The sequence below is a fragment of the Sarcophilus harrisii genome, chromosome 3 (assembly GCF_902635505.1).
Source record: "Sarcophilus harrisii chromosome 3, mSarHar1.11, whole genome shotgun sequence".
NCBI lineage: Eukaryota > Metazoa > Chordata > Mammalia > Dasyuromorphia > Dasyuridae > Sarcophilus > Sarcophilus harrisii.
In genome coordinates, this window is record NC_045428.1 from 389,828,819 (window position 1) to 389,852,246 (window position 23,428).

Consider the following 23,428-nt stretch of genomic DNA (forward strand, 5'->3'; position numbering starts at 1 on the left):
AGTAATTTTATGTCATGATAGTTGAAAAGAATGTGGAGCTTCCATGGAGCTTTTTAATAAAATGGGTTTTTGAGAATAAGTTAATTCATAAGCAGAATTGATTAGAAGTGCTCCACCAGTAGTTTTAAAATCACTGTAAAGTATTAAGAAAAAAAAAAACAAAATAGTATATTATTAAATTGATTCTTCCAAATCTGCTAATAATTCATGTTTATATAAAAGGAACTGTGTAAATTCTTTTTTATTCTAGAATTCTAAATTAGATTTCTTAAAATATAATAAAAATATTTAATTTACAGGTTAAATAATGGAAGTATGGCTCTTATTATTGCACGAAATACTTCTCGACCAGAATTTGTAAAACATCTGAAAAGATATGCCAGTTTAAAAAACCAGGTATAGTAAATCATTTTTGGTTTATCTTGCAAAAAAAAATAAAAAAGCTTGCTAATCATGGAGGAATTTTTGCTGCCAATACTCACATAGATGTCCTTCCTTACGAAGGCTTAGTTTCTTGTCTGAATATATTAGCCTATACTTATCTGAGTTTGGAAATCTCTAATCAGTCTAATAGAGATTAGTCTCTTTAGTACCATCTGCTATAATTCAGTTCTGTGTAATTTCCATCAGACCTCAAAAGAGAGTATGAATGAACCAAACTCAGGAAAAAAAAAGAGTTGTTATACTGAAGTATGGAGAAAATGAGATTAACAGCCTGCCTTTGTATATGGATGCTATCTGTTGGAAAGAAAAGAAAACTTTGGAAGAAAACATGATGAAATTCAAAATTTTTGTTGTTGATATTATTGCAGCATATTTTCTTTCAGATTGTGTCCTTTAAATTTCTCAGATAATATTGTATAAATGAACATACATTCAGCAGTTAGCAAAAATATACTGATCCAAAATGCACAGGATTTCAAATGTAAACAATGTTTAGAATGACATTTGGAACTAGAATAAATTTTAATTTTTTTTTAACCATTCAAGGGATTCATTATATCTTTAAAAGACAAAGTGGGAGGGACAACTAGGTGGTACAGTGGATGGAGCACCAGGCTAAAGTCAGGAGGATCTAAGTTCAATTCTGATCTCAGATACGTACTACTTCCTAGCTGTGTGACCCTGGGCAAGTCACTTAACCCCAAATGTCTCAACAACAACAACAAAAAAAGACAAAGTGGGGAATATAAATCACATCCTTTCTATGACCAATATGATGCAATGAATAAAAGACTGAACTACATATATGAAGAAATCTGTAAATTTCTAAACCTTTTTTCATTCTCAACTATTGAGACACCAGGTCTTCCTGGCTTTAAATTCTTCATGATTTTCACTGAGCTGTATTGCTTCTATACAGTGTCAATGGTATTCTACTCAGGAGTGTAGAGTTTCTATGGTAACTTACAAATTTTTCCCTCAATCTCAGTAAATATCAGTATTTAAAGGGTAGCCAAGATATACAAATACAGATATTACACAAAATGTTCTATTATTACAAAGTAATGCAGTACTACAACAAAGTACTACAACAGTGAATTTTGTCTGTCTTATGCAAGCATACCCAAACTTAAGTCATCTAAGTGTGTACTAGTCCTCAAAGTACCCAAGTTGAGAAATCAAACATTTATTTCAACAATGCTGCCATTATTATTTTTTTTTGAAATCATCATTTTAGATTCCCTGTAGAGCACTTTACAAGCCCCACAGAAGAAAAAAAAAAAAAAGCCTTAATACTTTCTATCCACTCCTTCCACCAAAGAGAGAGATTTTTATCTATGGGGAAAATTACCAGTACCAGAAATGATAGACTATCATGTGTGAGGAAAAACCTAGAACAGTATAGGATGGACCATAGAGAGTTCAGAGAAAAATATTATATAAGAAGATTAGAAATTAGAAAGAATGCCAAACAAAGATATTTATATTTGATCTTAGAGGTAATAGGGAGCTCCTGGAGTAAATTGGAAGAAATGAGGAATGATATGGCCAGAATGATAAAATAGTGCAAAATCATAAAAAAATATTATTTTAATCATATTTAAAACCAAAATATTCCAAAACACATGATCTTCTCAATAGATTCAGAAAAAAAGCCTTTAACAAAGTATAGCACTCATTTATGTTTAAAAACTTTATGAAGTATAGACATACAGGGACCTTTTTTTAAGATAATAAAAAAAAACCTTTATAAAATCAAAAGCAAATATCACATGCAATAGATACATTAGAACCTTTTTGAATAAAGATGGGAACAAAGAAATGATATTCTTATTAGAAATAATTTTGAAAACCTAGCAATAAAAAGGCTAGGAAAAGAAACCAAAAAAAGAGTTAAAACTATTTTTATTTGCTGATTTATGGTGATATACTTAAAAAAATCCTAGAAAATCTTCAAAGATATTAATTGAGACTATAAATATTCAAAAATTAATAGCATTTCTTCATAATAACAAAATACAAGAAACAAAAAAGAGAGAGAAATACAATTTCAAATAGTTACCATATAAAATATCTGAGGATAAATGTACCAAAGCACACAAAATACTTGAATAGATTAATGTATTTTAAAGCACACACAAAAAAACCTAACTTTAATAAACAAGTCTAGGCCATGCTAGTGTAATAAAAATGACATTACCAAACTTTTTTTTCAATTTGAATGCTATATCAAAGTTTCATGGGAGTGCTTATAGAATTTGATGAAATAATAATAATATTCTTCTGGAAAATAAAAAAAAATTAAGAGTAATTAGGGATGGACTGAGAATAGCATTTGCAGACCTCAGTATGCTATCATGAAGCAACAATCATCAAAACCATTTGATATTATTTAAAAACTAGATCACTTAATTGACTCTTCAAGAGAGAAGCAGAAACCATAGAACTTAATAACTCAGTGTTTGATGAATTAGAAAATAAAAATTACTTGGGGAAAAATATTTAGTAAAAACTTTTGAGAAAAATGCAAAATATTCTGGCCGAACACCTTATATTACATTCCACCATAAATTATTTTTCAAAAATTGTTATATTTATTCTTTATTCATTTACTTTTTACTCACCATTTCCATGACATGTGTATTCTAGCTATTGTGTTCAATTCTCCCCTATCAACAATTTGAACTTTGTCCCTAGAACTACTCTTGGCTATAAAAGTTATTTTCACCTTATTACCCAGAGACATATCTCTATGTTGTCATCATTTTAAAAAATGGTACCATTAATGTACTTCCCACTCCTTTCCATCTCCCATCAAATGCACTACAGACTTCACAAAGTGGTTTGTGAAGATCAAATGAGAAAATGTAAATAATATATCAGGTAAGGTATTATTTTTAACACTTGATTTAACCATAGTATTATATTGCTAATGGATAAAAAACAAAAACAAATTCTACAATTTCTTTGCTTAATAAGGAACACAATGTTATATTTTCATTTCCCTCAGTCATTTATCATTTCTGAAATCCTACAAAATAGGCACGAATTACCTTAAATGTATATAAGTTTTCTGTGGGTAGGTAGATTTATTTTCAAAATATACACAAAGATAATTTTCAACATTCTTTTTTGCAAAACATTATTTCTCCCTCCCTTCTCCCCACTTTCTTCCCTAGACAACAAGTAATCCAATAAATTTTATAAGAGTACATTATCTTAATATTAAAAATCATAATGTGAAAAAAATTAGAAGAGAAACAAAACATAAACCTTCCCCAGCTAGGGGTAAGACATGTATTCTTTTCTTTTTTTTTTTTTAATTATAGCTTTTTATTTACAAGTTATATGCGTGGATAATTTTACAGCATTGATAATTGCCAAACCTTTTCCAATTTTTCCCCTCCTTCCCCCCCACTCACTCTCCTAGATGGCAGGTTGACCAATACATGTTAAATATGTTAAAGTATAAATTAAATACAATATAAGTATATATGTCCAAACAGTTATTTTGGTGTACAAAAAGAATCAGACTTTGAAATAATGTACAATTAACCTGTGAAGGAAATAAAAAATGCAAGCGGACAAAAATAGAGGAATTGGGAATTCTATGTAGTGGTTCATAGCCATCTCTCAGAGTTCTTTCGCTGGGTGTAGCTGGTTCAATTCATTACTTCTCTAATGGAAACTGATTTGGTTCATCTCATGGCTGAAGATGGCCACGTCCATCAAAATTGATCATTATATAGTATTGTTGTTGAAGTATATAATGATCTCCTGGTCCTGCTCATTTCACTCAGCATCAGTTCATGTAAGTCTCTCCAGGCCTTTCTGAAATCATCCTGTTGGTCATTTCTTACAGAAAAATAATATTCCATAATATTCATATACTACAATTTATTCAGCCATTCTCCAATTGATGAGCATCCACTCAGTTTCCAGTTTCTGGCCACTACAAAGAGGGTTGCCACAAACATTCTTGCACATACAGGTCTTTTTCCCTTCTTTAAAATCTCTTTGGGATATATGCCCAGTAGTAACACTGCTGGATCAAAGGGTATGTACAGTTTGATAACGTTTTGAGCATAGTTCCAAATTGCTCTCCAGAATGGCTGGATGTATTCACAATTCCACCAGCAATGTATCAGTGTCCCTGTTTTCCCACATCCCTTCCAATATTCAGCATTATCTTTCCCTGTCATTCTAGCCAATCTGACAGGTGTATAGTGGTATCTCAGAGTTGTCTTAATTTGCATTTCTCTGATTAATAATGTCTTGGAACATCTTTTCATATGTGTAGAAATAGTTTCAATTTCTTCATCTGAGAATTAAGACATGTATTCTTAACCAAATAAGAGAGACAATTAAAAATAGATAAAATAAAAGGTAGCTTTGATTTCATGAAACTAAATAGCTTCTTCAGTGACGAGATTTATGTGCATAGGCTAATAAAAGAAGTGGTTAAAAAAATCCAAAAAATATTTTGCTTCACATTTCTATGGCATAGACATATTTCTAGATATAGAAATGACTTATGATTATATAAGATTAATACTTATTCCCCAATACATAATTGCTGAAAGGGTATAGATAGTTTTTAAAAGAATTGTCAAGTATTCATAATCACTTAAATAATACTCCAAAAGGCAGAACCAAAATGGCAGAATAATGACAGAAATTGCTTTGAGCTCTTCCCCTATTCTTTCTAAATACCTTTATTTAATGACTCTAAATAAATTCTAGAGTGGCAGAACCCAAAAAAGAATGGAGTGAAACAATTTTTAAATGATACAACTTGGAACTAAGCAGGAAAGGTCAGTTAGACCAGGTTGAGAGATAAACACAATCCAGCCCAGGAGCACCAGTGCAAGCACAAAGAGGAGCATCTTTCAGGGTGAGTGACTCACTGACATCAGTGGTAGTTTCCAGACCTTTCAGACCACAGGTGATAAGATGATTGAATAACAGGTCAGAAAGAAATTTACAGTGGTCCCTTTGCTAGTATTTAGATCTGACTCACAAAACTGGATGGTAGTCCTAGGGCAAGGAGGTGCACTAACCCAGCAGAGCTTGTGGCCACAGGGAAGCAAGGACCCTGGTCACACTTCTAGGATTGAAAAGAGGATTTGTAGTTCCTTACAAATCAGTGCACATTGCAGGAGAGTAGTAAACACACCTTTCCCTGGGTCAAAACCCCTTGAAAGAACCAAAAACATATATCTATATATCTATATCTATAAATATAGATATAGATATATAAATATAAATATCTATAAATATAGATATATAGATATATAGGTATATAGATTCCCAAAAATGCCTCTAAAATATAAAAAACCTGCAGCTTGAAACAATGTCCACTCCATTTGGGAAGTACTTTAGCTCTGAATTCAAACTCAAGAAATTGGAAAATTAACAACAACAACAAAAACAAAAACAGAAAAAAAATTTGACCATATAATGTTACTATGTTGACAAGGAAGATCAAAACACACATTCGGAAGACAAAGTCAAAATTTCTGCATCCAAAGTCTCAAAGAAAAAAATATGAATTGAACTCAGATCATGGAAGAACTCAAAAAGGATTTTTAAAAAAATCAAGGTAGAGGAAAAATTGGGAAGAGAAATGAAAATGATAAAAGAAAACCATGAACAAAAAGAGTCAACATCTTGGTAGAGGAGACACAAGAAATATACCCTAAAACAGAATAGGCCAAATGGCAAAAGAGGCTCAGAAATCCAATGAAAAGAATACCTTGAAAAGCAGAGTTGCCCAAGTGGAAAAGAAGGTACAAAAGCTCACTGAAGAAAATAATTTCTTAAAAGTGAAAATTGGGCAAGTTGAAGCTAATAACATTATGAGAAATCAAGAAGCAAACAAAATGAAAAGAATGCAAAAATAGAAGAAAATGTGAAATATCTCATTGGAAAAAAACAACTGACCTGGAAAATAGAACCAGGAGAAATAATTTAAGAATATTTGGACTATTTGAAGGTCATCATAAAAAAAAGAACTTAGACATCATCTTCCAGAAAATTATTAAAGAAAACTATTCTTATATTTTAGAACCAGAGGGTAAAATATAAATTGAAAGAATCTACTGATCACCTTTAGAAAGAGATCCTCAAACAAAAACTCCCCGGAATATTATGACCAAATTCCAAACTTCCCAAATCAAGTTAAGAATATTGCAAGCAGACAAAAAAAAATAAATCTCACAGAATAAAACAAGATTTAGTAGCTTCTATATTAAAGGACCAGAGGGTTTAGAATATGATATTACAGAGGGCAAAAAAGCTAGGCTTACAGCCAGAAATCACTTACCCAGCAACAATTAGTATAATCCATCAGACAGAAAAACTGACATTCAGTGATATGGAAGACTTCCAACATTTCCTGATGAAAAGACCAGAACTACATAGAAAATTTAAAATTTAAACATGCAAAAGAAGCATAAAAAGGTAAATATGAAAGAGAAATCATAAGGGATTCGATAAGATTAAAATGTTTATATCCCTACATGGAAAAATCATATTTAATATAATTCCTAAAAACTTTCTCATTATTAGGGAAATTAGGATAGAAAACAGTTGTGTGAATTGAATGCAATGGGATGATTACTTAAAAAATAAATTAAAATTTGAGAAAATAGAGTATATTGGGAGAAAGGGAAAAGGAGAGGCAGAATGGGATAAATTATCTTACATAAAAGAGGCTTGAGTGAAATTTTACAGTGGAGGGTAAAGTGGAGGAAGTTGGGAGGGGAGCATATAAACCTTTGTCTCCTTAGAATTGGAATAATACATTTATTTGGGGGTAGAAATCCATTTTACTTATGGGAAAATAAGAAGAGAAGAGGATAAGAGAAGGGAGGAGGGGAATTGATAGAATTGAGGTATTTTTAAGGAAAGTGAAAGTCAGAAGCAAAACACTTCTGAGAATGGACAGGATAAATGAGAGAGGATAGGAAAAATGGGAAATAGGATGCAGAGAAATACATAGTTGGCAATCATGCCAAAAAAAATTTGTGAGTTTCTCTGATAAAGACTTTATTCCTCAAACATATAAAAATGTAGACAAATTTACAGAAATAGGAGCCATTACTCAATTGATAAATGGTCAAAGCATATGAATCCAAAGTTTTCAAAGTAATAAACATGATCTATAATCATGTAAAAATAAACTACCTTGATGAGATATGTGCAAATTAAAATAATTCTGAACTACTACCTCACACTGATCAGATTGACTATTATCACAGAAAAGGAAAATGAGAAATGTTGGAGGAGATGTGGGAAAATTAAAATATTAATGTACTGTTGTTTAAGTTGTATACTGATTCATTCTGGAGAGCAATTTGGAACTATGCTCAAAAGGCTATAAAGCCATGCATACTCTTTAGCTAAGTAATACAACTACTAGGACTGTGCCACAAAGAGATAAAAAAGCAAAAAGGAAAAGGATATAAGTGTACAAATATGTTTATAGCAATTCTTTTCCTGGTGGCAAAGAATTGGAAGTTGAGAAGATATCTATTAATTGTGATATGGCTGAACAGTTGTATATGATTGTGATGAAATACTGTTGTGCTTTGAGAAATGATAAACAGGATGCCCTCTAAAACATGGAAAAACATGAACTGATGCAAAGTGACATGAGAAGAATGAGGATACATTGTACACAGTAACAGCAATATTACATGATGATCTACTATGAATATCTTAGGTATGACCAAAGACATTTCTATAGAACTATACGATGAAAGGTGCTATCTCTCTCCAATGAAAGAATGGGTAGAGCCTGGATGAAGATAAAAGATATATTTTTACCTTTCCTTTGTTTTTCTTGTGTGTGTGTTTTTTTTTTTTTGCTTATATTTTCTTTACAAAGTGGCTTGCATGAAAATGTTTTGCATGACTACACATGTATGATCTATGTAAAATTGTCCTTTTAAGTGAGGGGGGAGGGGAAAGGAGATAATTTGAAACTTAAAATTTAAAAAAAATGTTAAATTGTTTTTACATGTAATTCGGAAAATATAAAATGTTAAGTTTTTTTTAAATAATGCTCCAAATCACTAATAGAGAATTAAAAATCAAAAGAACTCCGAAGTTTTATCTCACAGACCACAAATTCACAAATTGAGACAAAAATGGCAATACTCAATGTTAATGAGTTTATGGAATAATAGGTACAATAGCATATTGTTGGTGGAGCAGTGAAATAGGCCTGCCATTTTGAAAAGCCATTTGGAATAACTATTAAGGTATAAGAAACAGAAGATATTAATAAAAACAAATTTTTTAAAAATCATATTTCAGTTTTTGTACAATTTAATTACATAAGTTATTATTTTAAAGTAGATTTACATATATCATTTTATAGGTAAAGAGAAATACCCAGGTTTAATTGTTTATTGAGACAATTTATGGTTAGAAATAGAAGACCTAGGATTCTGACTCCAAGTTCAGAACTCTGTCTACTACATCACGTTGGGAACTTCCAATCTAGTGTGAAGAGACAAAAATAAATACAAACAATAGTATTTTAATATTTTTATTTCTATTAATGAAAAACATACTTTAGCTATGACAATCAATAAAAGGATTATAGTATCCCCCTTTACTTCAACATAGAGGAAGTGGAGAATGACCCTGTAATTATAGTTTACTCCTTTGTTTTGTTGCTATTTTTACACAGTTATCCATATGGCAGTCCTTTCATGAACACATACCATACATACATAAGTACATATATGTATGTATATACATAGGTGTGTGCCTGTGTCTATGTATACAGAAAGAGAAAGTCATTATAATCTAATCCTTTTTGTTTATGTATTCATGTATTCAAACCTGTGATTTCATCTGTGCTGTAACTTCCCTGTGTGGAAATTCCCTTCAGTAATGTACATACAACTTCTCTGTAATATATAATTCTAGAGAGTTGACTATGAGAGGTTGCTCATGATCAAAGCTAGTATATATCAAAAAGTAGTTCTTGAGACCAGAATGCACATGTATAAACACACATTTACAGATGGATATATTATATATCTAATATATTTAACATGTTGACTAACACATTTATATGTAGAATGGAAAAATTGATGAAGTGATAACTAATTTACAATTTGCTACACATTGTGCACTCAAATATGGATGATGATGGATGTAAGTCATTTTAGAGTTACGCTGAATAGAAAATATATTTTCACATTTCAGAATCAGAGTTTCTTCTTTTTAACATTCAATTATTCAAACTGTAATATTCTTTGCTGCTTTTCTTACCAGTTATTTTGAAGCAATTTTCTTTCTTTAACTCAATAAATGAAGCTTTAATGGTAGATAATGGTAGAAGAATTGGTAACGTAATTGGGTTTGATAATCAGAAGTAGCTATTTTTAAAAGTCACAGGTTATTAATCTTGCATAAATATATGCAGTGGTATTGAAAATTGAAGTGTCAACACATTCATTTTTAAAAGTTTTATACTTAATGTGTACATGTACATGAAAAAATAGCATTTTTAACGCTTCTTTTTAAAATGCTAAAGAATTAAAATTTTAAAAATGCTAAAGAATTCACTAGCTTCACTATGCAACCATTTCTTTTTTAGCCATGGCTACTTAAGAAGATTGACCACTAAGATTACTAAGATATGAGCATTATGCTCTATATCCACAGGAGGAGAGCCCACACTTACAAAATCACACATTATATTCTGTGTTTATAATATTATTTCTTCTACTTTCTACCCAAAATTGAAGCAGGAAATATTTAACTTATCATTTATTCTAATAGCCAAAAGGATTATAATTACCTGAGTAGAAAATGCTCAGCAGTAATTATCCCAAATATCTTACTTATGAATTTAATCTTTTAATGGAGGTGATTTGGTTATATATATATATATATATATATATATATATATATATATATATATATAAAGAACACTGGGAGATAAGGTCTAGTTCCAATTCTGTCACTAAATAGCTGTGTGACCTTGGGAAATTAACACCTATGCCTTAATTTCATCAGACTAAAGTTCTGTAATTGGCATGTACAGAACGTGATTAGAACTTGCACTAAATTTATGCTATTTACATAAAAATTTCAAAATATTAAATATTATTAGTAAATTAAATGAAATTGCTTTATGTATAAAACTTAGATTTTTGTTCAGACTACTTTCCTATCATAATTTAAGAGTTAATATTCAGATTTAGCCTTTTAACATGGGCCACTTTACATGTCATATTCTTAATTATAACAAATTATTTCATAAAAGTATAATTAGTGAAAATCAAGTCCTCCCATGAGTAAATTGGGATCTACTGGCAAATCTAAAAGCCATATTTGTTGTATCTTTAAGCAGATTGCTCCAATGCTTAGCATAATACCTGGCACATAGTAGGTGCTTAAAAATGTTCATTGATTGACTGCCATCATGAATTTGCTTCAATTTCCATCAGAAAACACATCCTTTATCTCAGTGATCTCAAGGACTTCAGGGAAATGAAAAATTGCTTCTAACAAAAATGTTGAAAATCTTTGATTTTAAAGTAAACAATTAAGAGATTAAGGAGTTCCAAATGATCTATCATCCATGGATAACATCACTGACAGAGGTCAGTGGAGTCATGTTTATATGCAAATTATAGTATATCAATCTAACTTGTTTATATGCAAATTATAGTATATCAACCTAACTTGATTGTATTACCTATTCAAAGTAAAATAAATAAAAATGTTTTATTTTAGTTTAATTTTCCATTTGTTGAGACCTACAATGTTGCAGAAGTAAAAATCCAACCAAGAAATAATTGTGAGTGTGACACAGGAGAATTTGAGTTTCATGGAACATCTAGCAAAAAAAATTACCCTTGGAATGTTGATGGAGATTTAATGGAAGTGGTATCAGAGGTTCATATTAAGTAAGTATATCTACCATTGTTCATTGAGAACTAAGTAGTCAGGCATGCAGTGAATGCTCAGCTAAAGTTAATTCATGATATTGAATCAGCATGTAGCTACCTCAGTTTTTCTCAGTACCTATTTGCATTTTATGTGTGTCTAATAGTTGACAAAAGACATGGTTGTATGACACATAGGACACTTAATATTATGTGCAGGTGACAAAACATTTTTATAATTCATAATGTAATTATGAATAAATTAATAGAATCATAAATGACAAATATTTTCTTTACAGGGTGCATCCACAACTTATGAAGCTTTATGGAGGACATCTGGAAGAAATGAATGACTACAAGTAATATTAAATTGTTATTAGAAGAATTGTATAAAATTGGGATATTAATAGCCCAGATAATTTTAAAATGAAAATGCCTATTTGTGTTATAGAAAACAAATTTTAGCTTTTAAAAATCTAGAAAAATTAGAATGAGTTGTTAAATAATTTTAGCAAAATATATATTTATTGATAGTGCAGATCAAGTTTTCATGGTTTTTTTTTATCTAACTATTCATAGAGTAAATCATCCAAATAACTACAATTGTTCTAACTTAGATTATTAAAACTAAAATTAAGATTTTGCATTTTTAGAAATGAATAAACTGAATTTGAAAATGTTCTCCATATAATCTTTTGCAAATAGCATTTCTGTTCTCACTATCACATCTCTCCAAAATTCTATCATTATTCAAATTCACTAGATGATTAGTGAATATTTCTACAAAATAAGGAACTCATCTTTCAAATATTTAAAATGTTAATTCATAAAACAAATTTTTACACATTCCATTTAAAAATAAGCAAAATTTTTATTCATGTAACTCTCTAAAATGCTTCTTCCTCATAGAGAAGATTTTAAAAGTTTATATTTTCTCTCATATTTGGGATTTTAGAAATTACTGCATTTCAGTACATAATTGTGGCAAGTGCATTACACTTAGTATTGAAATACTCATTTCAAATTAGCAAGGAGAATAGATTATAGAGTTCTTCTATCAGAGAATTCTTATGGAGATAAACAATCAAAAGTCAAAGTTTGGGGGATTTTTTAGGCAATGACAAAAATGTGATGATGGTCTGACCCCACTTAATGTTACCAGATATTGGAATCTGGAAAAGAAAGCTCTAAGAATTCTAGAATCACAAATATATAGAAATACCACAAAAATATTCATTAAATATTTTGTGCTGTTTTCTTTTTGTGTAAAACATGCTATTTTACATTTAATCAACAACAAAATAAAGAGCTACAAAGATAAATCAAAGAGCTAGATAACTGTGAAACAGATTTTATCAGGTTTTTAAAAAGTTATATATTTTGCCACATATACAAAGATACAGACAAGCAGATTCTGATAAAATTGTATTTGCCTACTTTTTCTATCATCTTATTAATATACATGTAATAAATAGTACAACTGAAATGCATTTCCATTTGCAAATACAACATAAATTACCTAAAAACCTGTAAAAAACTATTTCATGACTTTAAAAATTACTTTACATTTTAATGGAAATATTTGCTATATTTAGATTCTTTGTATTTATCCTTCAATTCCCAAATATTTTAGTATGCTTACATTTTTGATTTCTTGTCCATCTTGTGAAAAAACAAAAACAAAATAAAAACTGATGAATATTCATTTAATACTAGAAGTTGAATAGAACACATTACTATTCAAATATATATTAGTGCATTTCATTATTCTCCAATCATAGAAGTATTTCTGTATAATGGTTATCCCTAAACAGCTTTAATGCTGTTTTCATCTTTAGTGAGGTATGGTTTTCACAATACATACATCATATACATCGGTGTATTTCCTATTCAGATATTAGCTAAAGTGCAACACTCACAATCTGTTGTCTCAATATTAAAAATATCATGGAAGTAAATACTTTTTCAAATTTACAAACAATCAGTTAAAAAAACTATTTTCTTTGATTTGTTCATGGTTACCATGGAAGAAAGTATATTGTGAATATATGTATATATATATATATATATATATATGTATATATATATACATATATATATATTCACACAAGCTGAAGAAGCACAAATGAATTTTCTATATTCTTATACATAATAATGCTTATTTTACATATATGTGTACGTTAATCCATAGACCTAAAAAACCCCCACACATCATTTACCCTCTTATAGTACAAACCTTTTAGTCTCATGTTTGATCAGTATATTTTATATATATATATAAAATTCAGCTATTATTTTCTTCAGTTATTAAGTATTATAAGCTGTTTAATAAATAGTTGTTGATTGGAATCCAAGTGAAGCAAGTTATAATCAAAGATTATTAAAGATGCACTTGTTTTAACATAAGGTAATCCTTTTCTGATCATCTTATATAGGAAGATCTGAAAACAGCCCTTTGAAATGCAATGAACAATACTTCAAGAAGATTTACTTTAAATATGTCAACTATTTCTTCCAAAGCAACTTATGTCCATTTGATAAGAGTTTGTTTCATCACTATAATGAGTACAGCTAGAAAGTACATGTATTCAAAAGAATGCTTCAAGTAAAAAGGTTTGCTAAATTGAGTTACTTATTCTTTCCATGATTTATCTCAATTCACGTATGCTGGCATCCCACAATTTCTTCAGAGAACTACTTAGCATAAGAAAATAAAATTTTTTAGTGTTCTTCAATCCTTCTGACACATGAGAAAAATGCTGTCTTTGATTATTTCAGATATCTCTTCTTCATTTTTCTTGAAATAACAATGACCATTGAGATCCTTTATTTGAATTATAATGCATTATACCACATGGTCAAATTTAAGCTTTTTCCCCCACTAAAAGAACATCAAGATGAGTAAACAGGAAAATTCAGTTGACAACGTTTTCTTGTAAGAAGTGTCTTCCATCTTTTTAGTTAACCTGAGACTGGTATACTTTAAAGAAGTCTTTAATTCTCTTTATTGCTGTTGACATAGCTCCAACTGTCTCTTCTATTTTCCTCTTGAAGAATAGCTTTGTATTCTCTTTTAAAGAAACCTGCCTGAATAAAACAATGCCATTTCACCGTCATTAACCAAAATTATAATGGAGGATGAAAATAAACCCCAAAAGACATTGTAACCTCTTCACATAGTGTTAATGCTAGTATTTCTTTTCCCCCCTTTCCCTTAATTTGTGCTATAGCTCCTAATGTAACTTTAACAATGACCAAATACTGTGGGAGTATTACCAAATACATTAGGAGAAGGCCAAAAAATGTCTCTTATTTGACCTAAGGCAAACTCTGAAGGGAGAAAAAAATGATTCTGGATTTCCAAGATTTCTCTCATCAAAGAAATTAAGGAAACCAGAAAGCAAATAAGTTGGTTTGGGTATTTATTTAAAATGTAATAATCCTAAGTTTAGAAGACAATTTTTCTTGAGAAAGATATCAATAAATTGAAAGTTGGAAAAATAACAGGAAATCAGAATAAAATGGATTTGGAGAGTAATGAGTGAAACCACTAGATTTCAATATTAAAATGTCTTAAAAAGGAAATAATACTACTGGATTTGATAAAATTTGAGATATAGGTATGTGACTTACCTTCCACATGATGTATGAAAGGAATAAAAATACAGTGAAACCCAGTATAAAACTGGTTGCTATAATCATCATACGAAAATATGGTTTTGGCTTTTGGTGATGCAATCCTTCCAGATGGACCTGCATGAATTTAAAAAAAACAAAAAAACTTAACACATCACTTCAAAAAGCTAACATATAATTCATGGATCATTGTCCCCCACCAAAAAATAAAAGGAATGAAGAAAATTTAAAAGGCTTACAATATGCAAGAGGAAGGAACACCTACACCAGTTAAATGCATCCTTATCTCACATTCACATCTATGAACTGGCAACTTTGTGATCTTGTGTTCCTTCACAGTGAGTACTTTGGGCAGCACATGAAGTAGTAAATAAATTAAGTAATAAAATGCAATAAATCAAGTAGTAGAATGTCACTAGTATTACAAATATATGAATACAGAGAAAGTACTAAGAGAGAAGAGAAAGCCTATGACAGTCATAGAGTATATCCATAAAAAGGGGATGGCCATGGATTCCAGAAAAGCTGATAACAAAAGTTGATAAATCAAAATGTATTCCTGATTTATGAAAAATATGATCTTTTTCTCCCACTATCCTTCTGTTCTCTCTTTACTTTCTTCCCTCTGAAATGTTGACACTATAGTTAATAGTTCAGTTTACATTATTCTCTATTGTAAAATCCCTTGCCCCTGGTTGTACTGATACTATTTCTAAACTCTATGTCTGGATCAATCTTCCCATTTACCTTATCAGATTCTACTTACAAACTGCTGACACTGCTGAAGGAAATCACATAATCATGGCAAGTGGATAATTTATAAATTTATGCTTTTAGAATTTTTCCTGCCTCCCCACACTCAATTCCTTTCCCATCTTGATGCTGCCCCATCATCTGCAATGCAGACAAACTATTAGGTTCCACTTCCACCTTGATCCCCTTCATTGTCTCCCTAGCCTAACTATCCAGAATTCTTCAGGATAGCTGAGCTGGAAAAAAAATCAGTGGTCAAGGTTTTGCCTTCTTTTGTCCCATCTCTGCCATCATACCAGTCAACAACACTGTGGGTATCCTTACCCCTTCACTATCTGCTCTCCTCCTCAACCAGGACTATCCAGGACCCCATCAAGCCTATTTGACTTCTTATATCACTTTAATGAGATAGGAATCACTAATCTCCCTGCTTCCAGTAAACTGGAGGTTCTTACATCCTTTACCATCTTTTCGGCCTCTACATATTCCTAACGTTGTCATCTGACCTCCTGTAGTAACCTAAGGACCCTGGGTCTTATTCTCCACTCTGCTACTCTAATTGGACTTTTGTACCTTTTCCATCCACCTTAAAAGTGGATTTTCTTTTATGTGTTGTCTTTCTTATTAGTATGTAAGATCTTTGAAGGCAGGGACTGTTTGCCTTTCTTTGTAGCCCTAACACTTAGCAAGTGCCTGGTCTAGAGTAAATATTAAATGTTCACTGATTAATTGAATAATACAAAGATACCTGTTAAGATGGTAAAAGATAATTTATCTACTCTATTTTGTTTAGTCACACAGAACAAAAACAATTGAACACCTAAATCATATTTTTTACATTCACCCTTCATCAATTGAAAGAATTCTTACGTATGCAATATTTTCATCCTTGTGTAGTTCAACAATTTTTGCATGTGGCTCTGGTGAGACTGTAGCTTTTACTTCAAACTTGAGTGCAGAGGTCTCATCCTATCATTATGAAATGGAGGGAAAAATACTGTTTTATGTCATTATATTGATTTCATATAAATTTAATTGAAATCAAAATTAACCATTATGTTGATTTAAAATTAATTTACATATAAATTTATATCATAATATATCATAAATTTTATATCAATCCATATCAATTTTATATAACTGATTTCATAATCTTTACCCATTACCTAGGAATTTTCAAAGTTATTATTATTAGTGTTTTTTAAACATGTTCCATGATCTGTAGCTTACTTCACTGCTAAGTATATGTTAAATACCAAGGGTCCGGTGATGTTAATAAACTCATTTCAGTGAAACCTTTCTAAAAATAAGGTTACTAGACAGGAAGGGTTTTTAAATTGTTATTTTTTTTTATAAGAATTCATCAATAGATCACCTATCACTTCCCCTCCCCCAAATACTAAATCTTTCTCCTTTTCTTTGGACATAGTTAAAAAAAAACTTTTATGAATAATCAAAATATCAGCCTAGCATAGCTTCCTTCTCCAGTTCACAAACTGTCTCAAACTTACCCTGAGAGAAGTGATTTTTCTGGAGGGTGTATATGAGGGTGAAGGGAACAGAGAAGAAATTGAAAAATCCTGTTAGATTTTGTGTATAAGAAATGCCACATTTCCTTGAATTATTTTGTTATCATCAAATAGTAGTTAAACTGGAATTAATTGCATATTTCTCTATGGGTACAAGTAATCTTTAGAATTCTCAAACACTGATAAAAACTCCTTGGTATTTCATTAATACTTAGCTACAATAAAATAGCTAGTATGTGTTAGGGTCAGATTCCTAACTACAAAGATGGATTTCTATCTGCCTTACCACTGCCTTTCATGATTCATTTAGAAAGATATATATATATATATAGCAAAGATATTCAAAAATAAAACCCCTTGGGTTTGGGGAAAAAGGATAATAGTCCTTCCATTTGGAGGCGAGCACCTGCTTGATAATAGCATAGTGTTTAGCAATTATGGTTTCTAAATGTACAAGAACCTGAAGCATAAAATATATAATTTTAAGGTCATATATTCTGCAATTAAAACAGAAAAAAAAGAATGATATAACCAGCTAGATCCTCAATATCCTCATTTCCTAATCTAAGATCTTTAAAAAATTGTGGAAGAAATTATTATCCATAAGGTTGAATAATATTTTTCATTGTCATTACACACAGTTCTAAGATGAAGTTCTGTGATATGTCTATTCTACATCCAGTTCTTTAGATATATCTGTCAATTATGACTACAATCATAATTGATATATTTTATGACTCTTCAAACCTTGGACTTCCTAATTTTCATTAAAAATTATACCATTCAATTCAAGTTAATTATTTTTCTTCTTTCTAGGAAAAACATATTTTCCTTTTTATTTTTTAATAGAAAAATACAATATTAAATAATTATGGATTTCAAATTCAAATTAGGATAAGCAAGTACAAATTTAAAGATTATAAATGACTTCTCTTGATATTACATAAGGATTTCAATACTTCAATTAGATTTTAGAAAAGTTTTTTTTCTTTTCTCCTTAGCACTTTTCTCTTTTAATAATAACTTTCAACATATAAATATTAGAAGTGTAGGACTTTTAGAAGCAAGGAGTTAAGCTTTCCAATTTCACAAAATTTCAATACTTTAACTTCAATTGTGATATGAATAATTATAGTAAATTAAATCAGAGTATAATCAAAGTGTATAGCCAATCTACTCAAAATAAATCCTTCTTTATTTATTAATTTCTTGTCCTGAATTATGTGGCTACCAAAGCAGCCCACTCAATTTGTTACAGAGAGCAGCTTAAGAATTTAAGAAGTTTTCAAGCAAATCCTACATGACCACTTGTTGGATACACTTTAGAGTGAATTATTTTTTTTAGATATGGGTTGCATCAGATTGACATTGAGGTCCCTTCCAACAATAAAATACTGTGATAACTATATTCTTCTTGCCTCTAGAGTTATACCTCAAACCTTAACTGTACTCAACTCTAAATAGACTTTACACTCTTACCCAAATAAATTCAGTTAAATTTACATATCAATATTTTAAAATTGATTCATATGAAATCACATGCATGTTTACCATTTCTAAAATTAATGGTCGACCTTCCAAATGAATGTGGACACTGGCTTCTTTTCCACTTTCCATTTTTCCAAAATTGCAGGAGAAAACTAAACAATGTAGATCATTTTTTAGACAGTACTAAAAAAATAAGAAAACAACACAAAAGTGTTAAGTTGAATGTTTCCCACATTTTAAGTAAGTTAATACAATAGTATTCTAAGTGAAAATCATAGCTCAGTATAAATAAAACACAAATGTCTGTTTCTCATCCTTTGCAATGAAACTTGGAAGTTTCAGAATCAGAATGTCTATCTAAATAACATAATATATATATATATATATATATATATATTACAACATTTAAAACATAGTAGACATAAGACAATCTTCCAAACTGTGTGTAATATGCAAATACATGTATATGTATGTATATGTGTATACATGTTGCATTATTAAAATATCTTTTAATGTAACAGAGTCTAACCAGTCAACCAAAACCTGACAGGGCTAGGCTAAACATGAAGGGCCTATAGCACAACTTGGTGCAAAACTAACTTTACCCACTAAACAGTCCTCTTCCTTGGCCTAGTTTTTTATGATATAGGAGAATAATAAAAAGAGTGAGGCATTGAAACTTCAGTAAAGTGCTTAGTTATATAAGCACAGGATGGTTTCTGGGAAGATATTCACTGATCATGAATTTGCAATATGGATGTCCAATCTCAGGTCTTCATCTGGTTGGTTCTTTTAAAAAGATTTATCTCATCATTTGAAATATCATTGTAATTAACTATACATGTGGTCATATGCCCACTTCTGGTCAATGTTAAAGATTCTATGGTTAAAACAGTATTTTAATAACTATTATTATTAAGGAACCTGAAGATCAAAAACTAATAAATCCATTGAATTACTGTAACCTTACCATCAGCCTTTTATCAGTCTTTGAAAAGAAATTAACTATATCTTTTAGTGGTTCGATTTTTCTCTTTTCTTGTGATAAAGTGCACACCCTTTGATAATCATCAAAATCACATTTTCCAGCTGTTGTCTAAAAAAGCAAGGTAGAAAAGTTATTATTGCATTATTTTTCATATTAGTAAAAAATGCTGTACTTAATGAATTTATAAAGATTTATGCTTTCCTCAAGCTGATAACTATTTTCACAAATGTGGATCACAAATCTTTAAAGTCTTAGCAGATGACTGAGTTACTATAAAGTGTGTACTATAAAATATGCCTTTTCTTCCTACTAAGTTGTTAACCTGATAGTGAGCAGCTAATCTAGTTATGAGACTCCTTGGTGACTGGGTTTATACTTAAAGCTTTCCAGTTTGGCAGAACTTGGGTTCTACAACCATTAACTTTCAGAATCCAGGGCTACCTTGATATCATGAATCATGATTGGACATCAGAGAAGAATTTTGGTGGAGCTACATAATTTGAATTTTCGTATCTGGTTCTACATTGCTTTTTCTCACAGATCCTTAAAATTTGAGCATATAATGATACTCATTTAGTTTTAGATCAATAAGTTTATATAGAAGGCTTCAAATTTATTCTGTGATTAATAAAGAACAATTTGTTTCTCCAATAGATTACAGTCTTCTTGAGTCTAGGGGCATGGAGCTTTGCCCAAGTGAAGGCAATGTGACAAAAGAATACTTCCAATAGAATTAGAATAAATACTGAAAATATGGGGCTAAAACAGGCCAAATGAAGATCTGCCAGAATAATTTGTCACTTGTTTGACTTGAAGCTAGGATGGCAAAAACTCATTCTGTGGAGTTCTTACTGCACATCTTATTGTATTAAGTAAATTTCATATGCTGTTTCTCTGGATAATTTGGAATTCAAATTCTCTGAAGAATTTTGTCACCAAAAAATCATTTGGAAGAAGTGATGCAAAACTGTATTCCTAAATATATTTTTGTTATTTGCAAAGTCCAAAGCAGCAACTACAAAGTAAACACAAATATCACCTATGCGCTGTAATATAACAACCTATGATGCAAAATATTTACTTGGAACGTAGAAGACGCTTGATGAAGAGAAATTACTTCAGATATGCCTTTTCTAAGTTAACAGAATTGAATGAAAAAGAAAAGCAAAAACTACTTCAAAGATAGTTTCATGTCTGATAAAGTATGAACTTAGTTTATTTTTTAGTTTTTGAGACTCATAACATAGCTTAACAGGGAAATCACGATACCTGGACATCCAAAATGTTGAATAGTTTGTTGTGATATGGGGTAAATGAATTAGGTATCATGATCTCCACACTCACATTAGGAGCCATGCTAGGTCCAGCATTGATAACCTAAAGAGGAAAGACGGGAAGAATTAGTTTTTCAATTTTAGAAATACTTTGTTTTAAGGTCACATACTAGGACAATTTTAAAACCATACAATAGCTGACATTTACAAGGTACTTTAACATTTAGAAAGTGCTTTACACATTATCTTATTTGTACTTCATAATCTTATGAAATAAATAAAGTGAATACTATCATCTCCATTTTACAGAAGTCAAAACATGTTAAGAGAAGTTAAGTAAGTTGCTTAATATCACAAAACTATTAAAAGAAGAGGCAGAGGGCAGCTAGATGATATAGTGGGTGGAGTACCATTTCAAGAGTTAAGAGGATCTGATTTCAAATTTGGTCTCAGATACTTGCTGTGTGACCTTGGGCAATTCCCTTAATCTTGATTGCCAGAAGAGGGAAGGGGAGGTAGATAGAAAATGAAAGAAGGATAGGAGAGAGAGAGAGAGAGAGAGAGAGAGAGAGAAGAGAGAAGAGAGAGAAGAGGGAGAAAAAGAGAAAGGGAGAAGGGAGGGAGGAGAGGCGAAGGGAAGGAAGAAGGGGGAGAGAGGGAAAAAGAAGAGGGAAACAGAGATAGAGAGGATTGGGGGGATTCAAACCCAGTACTCTTTTCAAGCGATCATATCACCTCGAAGTGGTTTCTCTTTTGACATTTATAATGATATAAATTCACTTGTAATCACTTTCTTTTCATGGTACATGCAGAAAAACTCTATAGATAAGAAAATTTCACATCTTATACAATAGTTTCAACTCAATTGAATGTTCCTTGAAAGCACAGATTATTTTCATTTTTTACTTTGTTTCCTCAGTTTCTGGCACAATGCAGGGCACAAAAAAGATATTCAGTAAATACTTGTTTTATTGAATTTCCTTTCTCCTTTACTCTATATGCCTAAATCCTAATGCTTCCCTTTTTAGCAACTAAATTAAGCTTCAGAGACTGGCAATTTCTATTCATGATACAACTGAAGCCATGAGAAAATAAACTGTCAGGAATAAAGAAATGTAGCTTTACTTTCAATCGTTATGATAAATCATTTTTTTAATGGTTTCAGCAATTCTGTTCTAAAGAGATACCCTCAACATTAATGTGCTTGGAAAAAAAAGTAGGTGTTAAGATGTTAGTGATTAGATGTCATTAAACACGCAAATTCTGTAGTAATTTATCAGTTGAAGTTTGATACTTTCTGTCAAAGATTTTTTTTCAGACTTAAGATAGTATAATATTGGTTTTGCGTAATGACAGGAATGCTAGAAATGATCAGTCAATAAATGAATGAATAATCAATATCTATAGACTGACTGGCTACCCAAATATATCCCAATGATCCAAAAACAAATCAAACCTCTCTAATAAAGACAGGTCTTCTTTCTAATCTGTGAAATGTGATATTCTCTTTGTAATACTCTTGAAAAATATTTGGATATAAAAAAAATGCCAAAGGTCAAAAATCACTGGTGTGTGTGAGAGACATTCTAGTGTCAAGGCAGATTATTGGGTGAGTATAGTCTCTGTCACTCATCAGTTGTGTATCCATGAAGAAGTCCCTTAGCCTCTCTGAGTCTTAGTTTCTACATCTGCAGAAGGAAAATGATAGCATTAAAAACCTTTGCTTCTCGGTGAGGTGCTAGGAGGATAAAAGATGGATATGTGTAAAACATTCTGCAAACCTTCAAGTGATATATCAGCCATTATTATTTGGCAAAGAATAATCAAAACCCCAATCTTTTTTTAACTTCAAAGTTTTTAGACAGTTTTTTTAAATTAGCTTCAGTCCATACCACCATTACCTGACTTTGATCTCAGTTACCAAACTTATTTTCCTCTTTAGGTACTACATCCTCAAAATAAAAATATTAAGTTGCTTTCTTCCATCCGTTGTTATTACCCTCCTTGGTCTAACAGACTGATAAAAGTAAAGCTTTCTTTGATAATAAGTCAAAAATAAATTCTGAATTTGATATAAATATTTTTACAAAACAATTTTCTCTTATGGAAAGTAAAATCTTACATGGAAAGTAAAATTGATTTTCTCCATCATACAAGCTTCAGGTTCATTTTCCTCACTTGGTCCATAAATAAATGATGCTGGTGTTACAAATCTGATTAAAATAATTTAAAAAACAAAAATTATCAAATGTATTATTTTGGTACCATATTAAAATTGACTTTTCTCTATGAATCCAATATTTTTGGAGGAGTTAAGAAACATATAGTGATTTCTATCTGCCTAAAAAATTTACACTGATTATAATTAACTTGACATATATCATCTTTGAGAGAATACTT

The 23,428-nt window shown here is 30.5% G+C and overlaps 2 protein-coding genes across 5 annotated transcripts in view; one reads left to right on the forward strand and one right to left on the reverse strand.

Annotated features, from left to right (window-relative positions):
* The window catches only part of CERKL (ceramide kinase like), a 243,043-nt gene that overhangs the window by 177,148 nt on the left and 42,467 nt on the right, over positions 1–23,428 (forward strand). For 3 of the 4 annotated variants that reach the window (XM_003764024.3, XM_031960373.1, XM_031960372.1), the window contains 3 exons: positions 300–396; positions 11,209–11,381; positions 11,660–11,719. In XM_003764024.3, coding sequence (XP_003764072.2) covers positions 300–396; positions 11,209–11,381; positions 11,660–11,719 — 330 coding nt within the window. Of the gene's footprint in view, positions 1–299; positions 397–10,919; positions 11,076–11,208; positions 11,382–11,659; positions 11,720–23,428 lie in introns of those variants that run through there. The other variant, XR_004233073.1, reaches the window with a different exon arrangement.
* The window catches only part of ITGA4 (integrin subunit alpha 4), a 92,793-nt gene continuing 82,001 nt past the window's right edge, over positions 12,637–23,428 (reverse strand). Inside the window, exons 22-28 of the mRNA XM_003764019.4 lie at positions 23,151–23,241; positions 21,024–21,131; positions 19,737–19,862; positions 18,830–18,949; positions 16,620–16,718; positions 14,994–15,113; positions 12,637–14,447 (exon numbers count right to left, since the gene is read on the reverse strand). Of these exons, the coding sequence (XP_003764067.2) occupies positions 14,355–14,447; positions 14,994–15,113; positions 16,620–16,718; positions 18,830–18,949; positions 19,737–19,862; positions 21,024–21,131; positions 23,151–23,241 (757 nt within the window). The 3' untranslated portion in view covers positions 12,637–14,354. The remainder of the gene's footprint in view (positions 14,448–14,993; positions 15,114–16,619; positions 16,719–18,829; positions 18,950–19,736; positions 19,863–21,023; positions 21,132–23,150; positions 23,242–23,428) is intronic.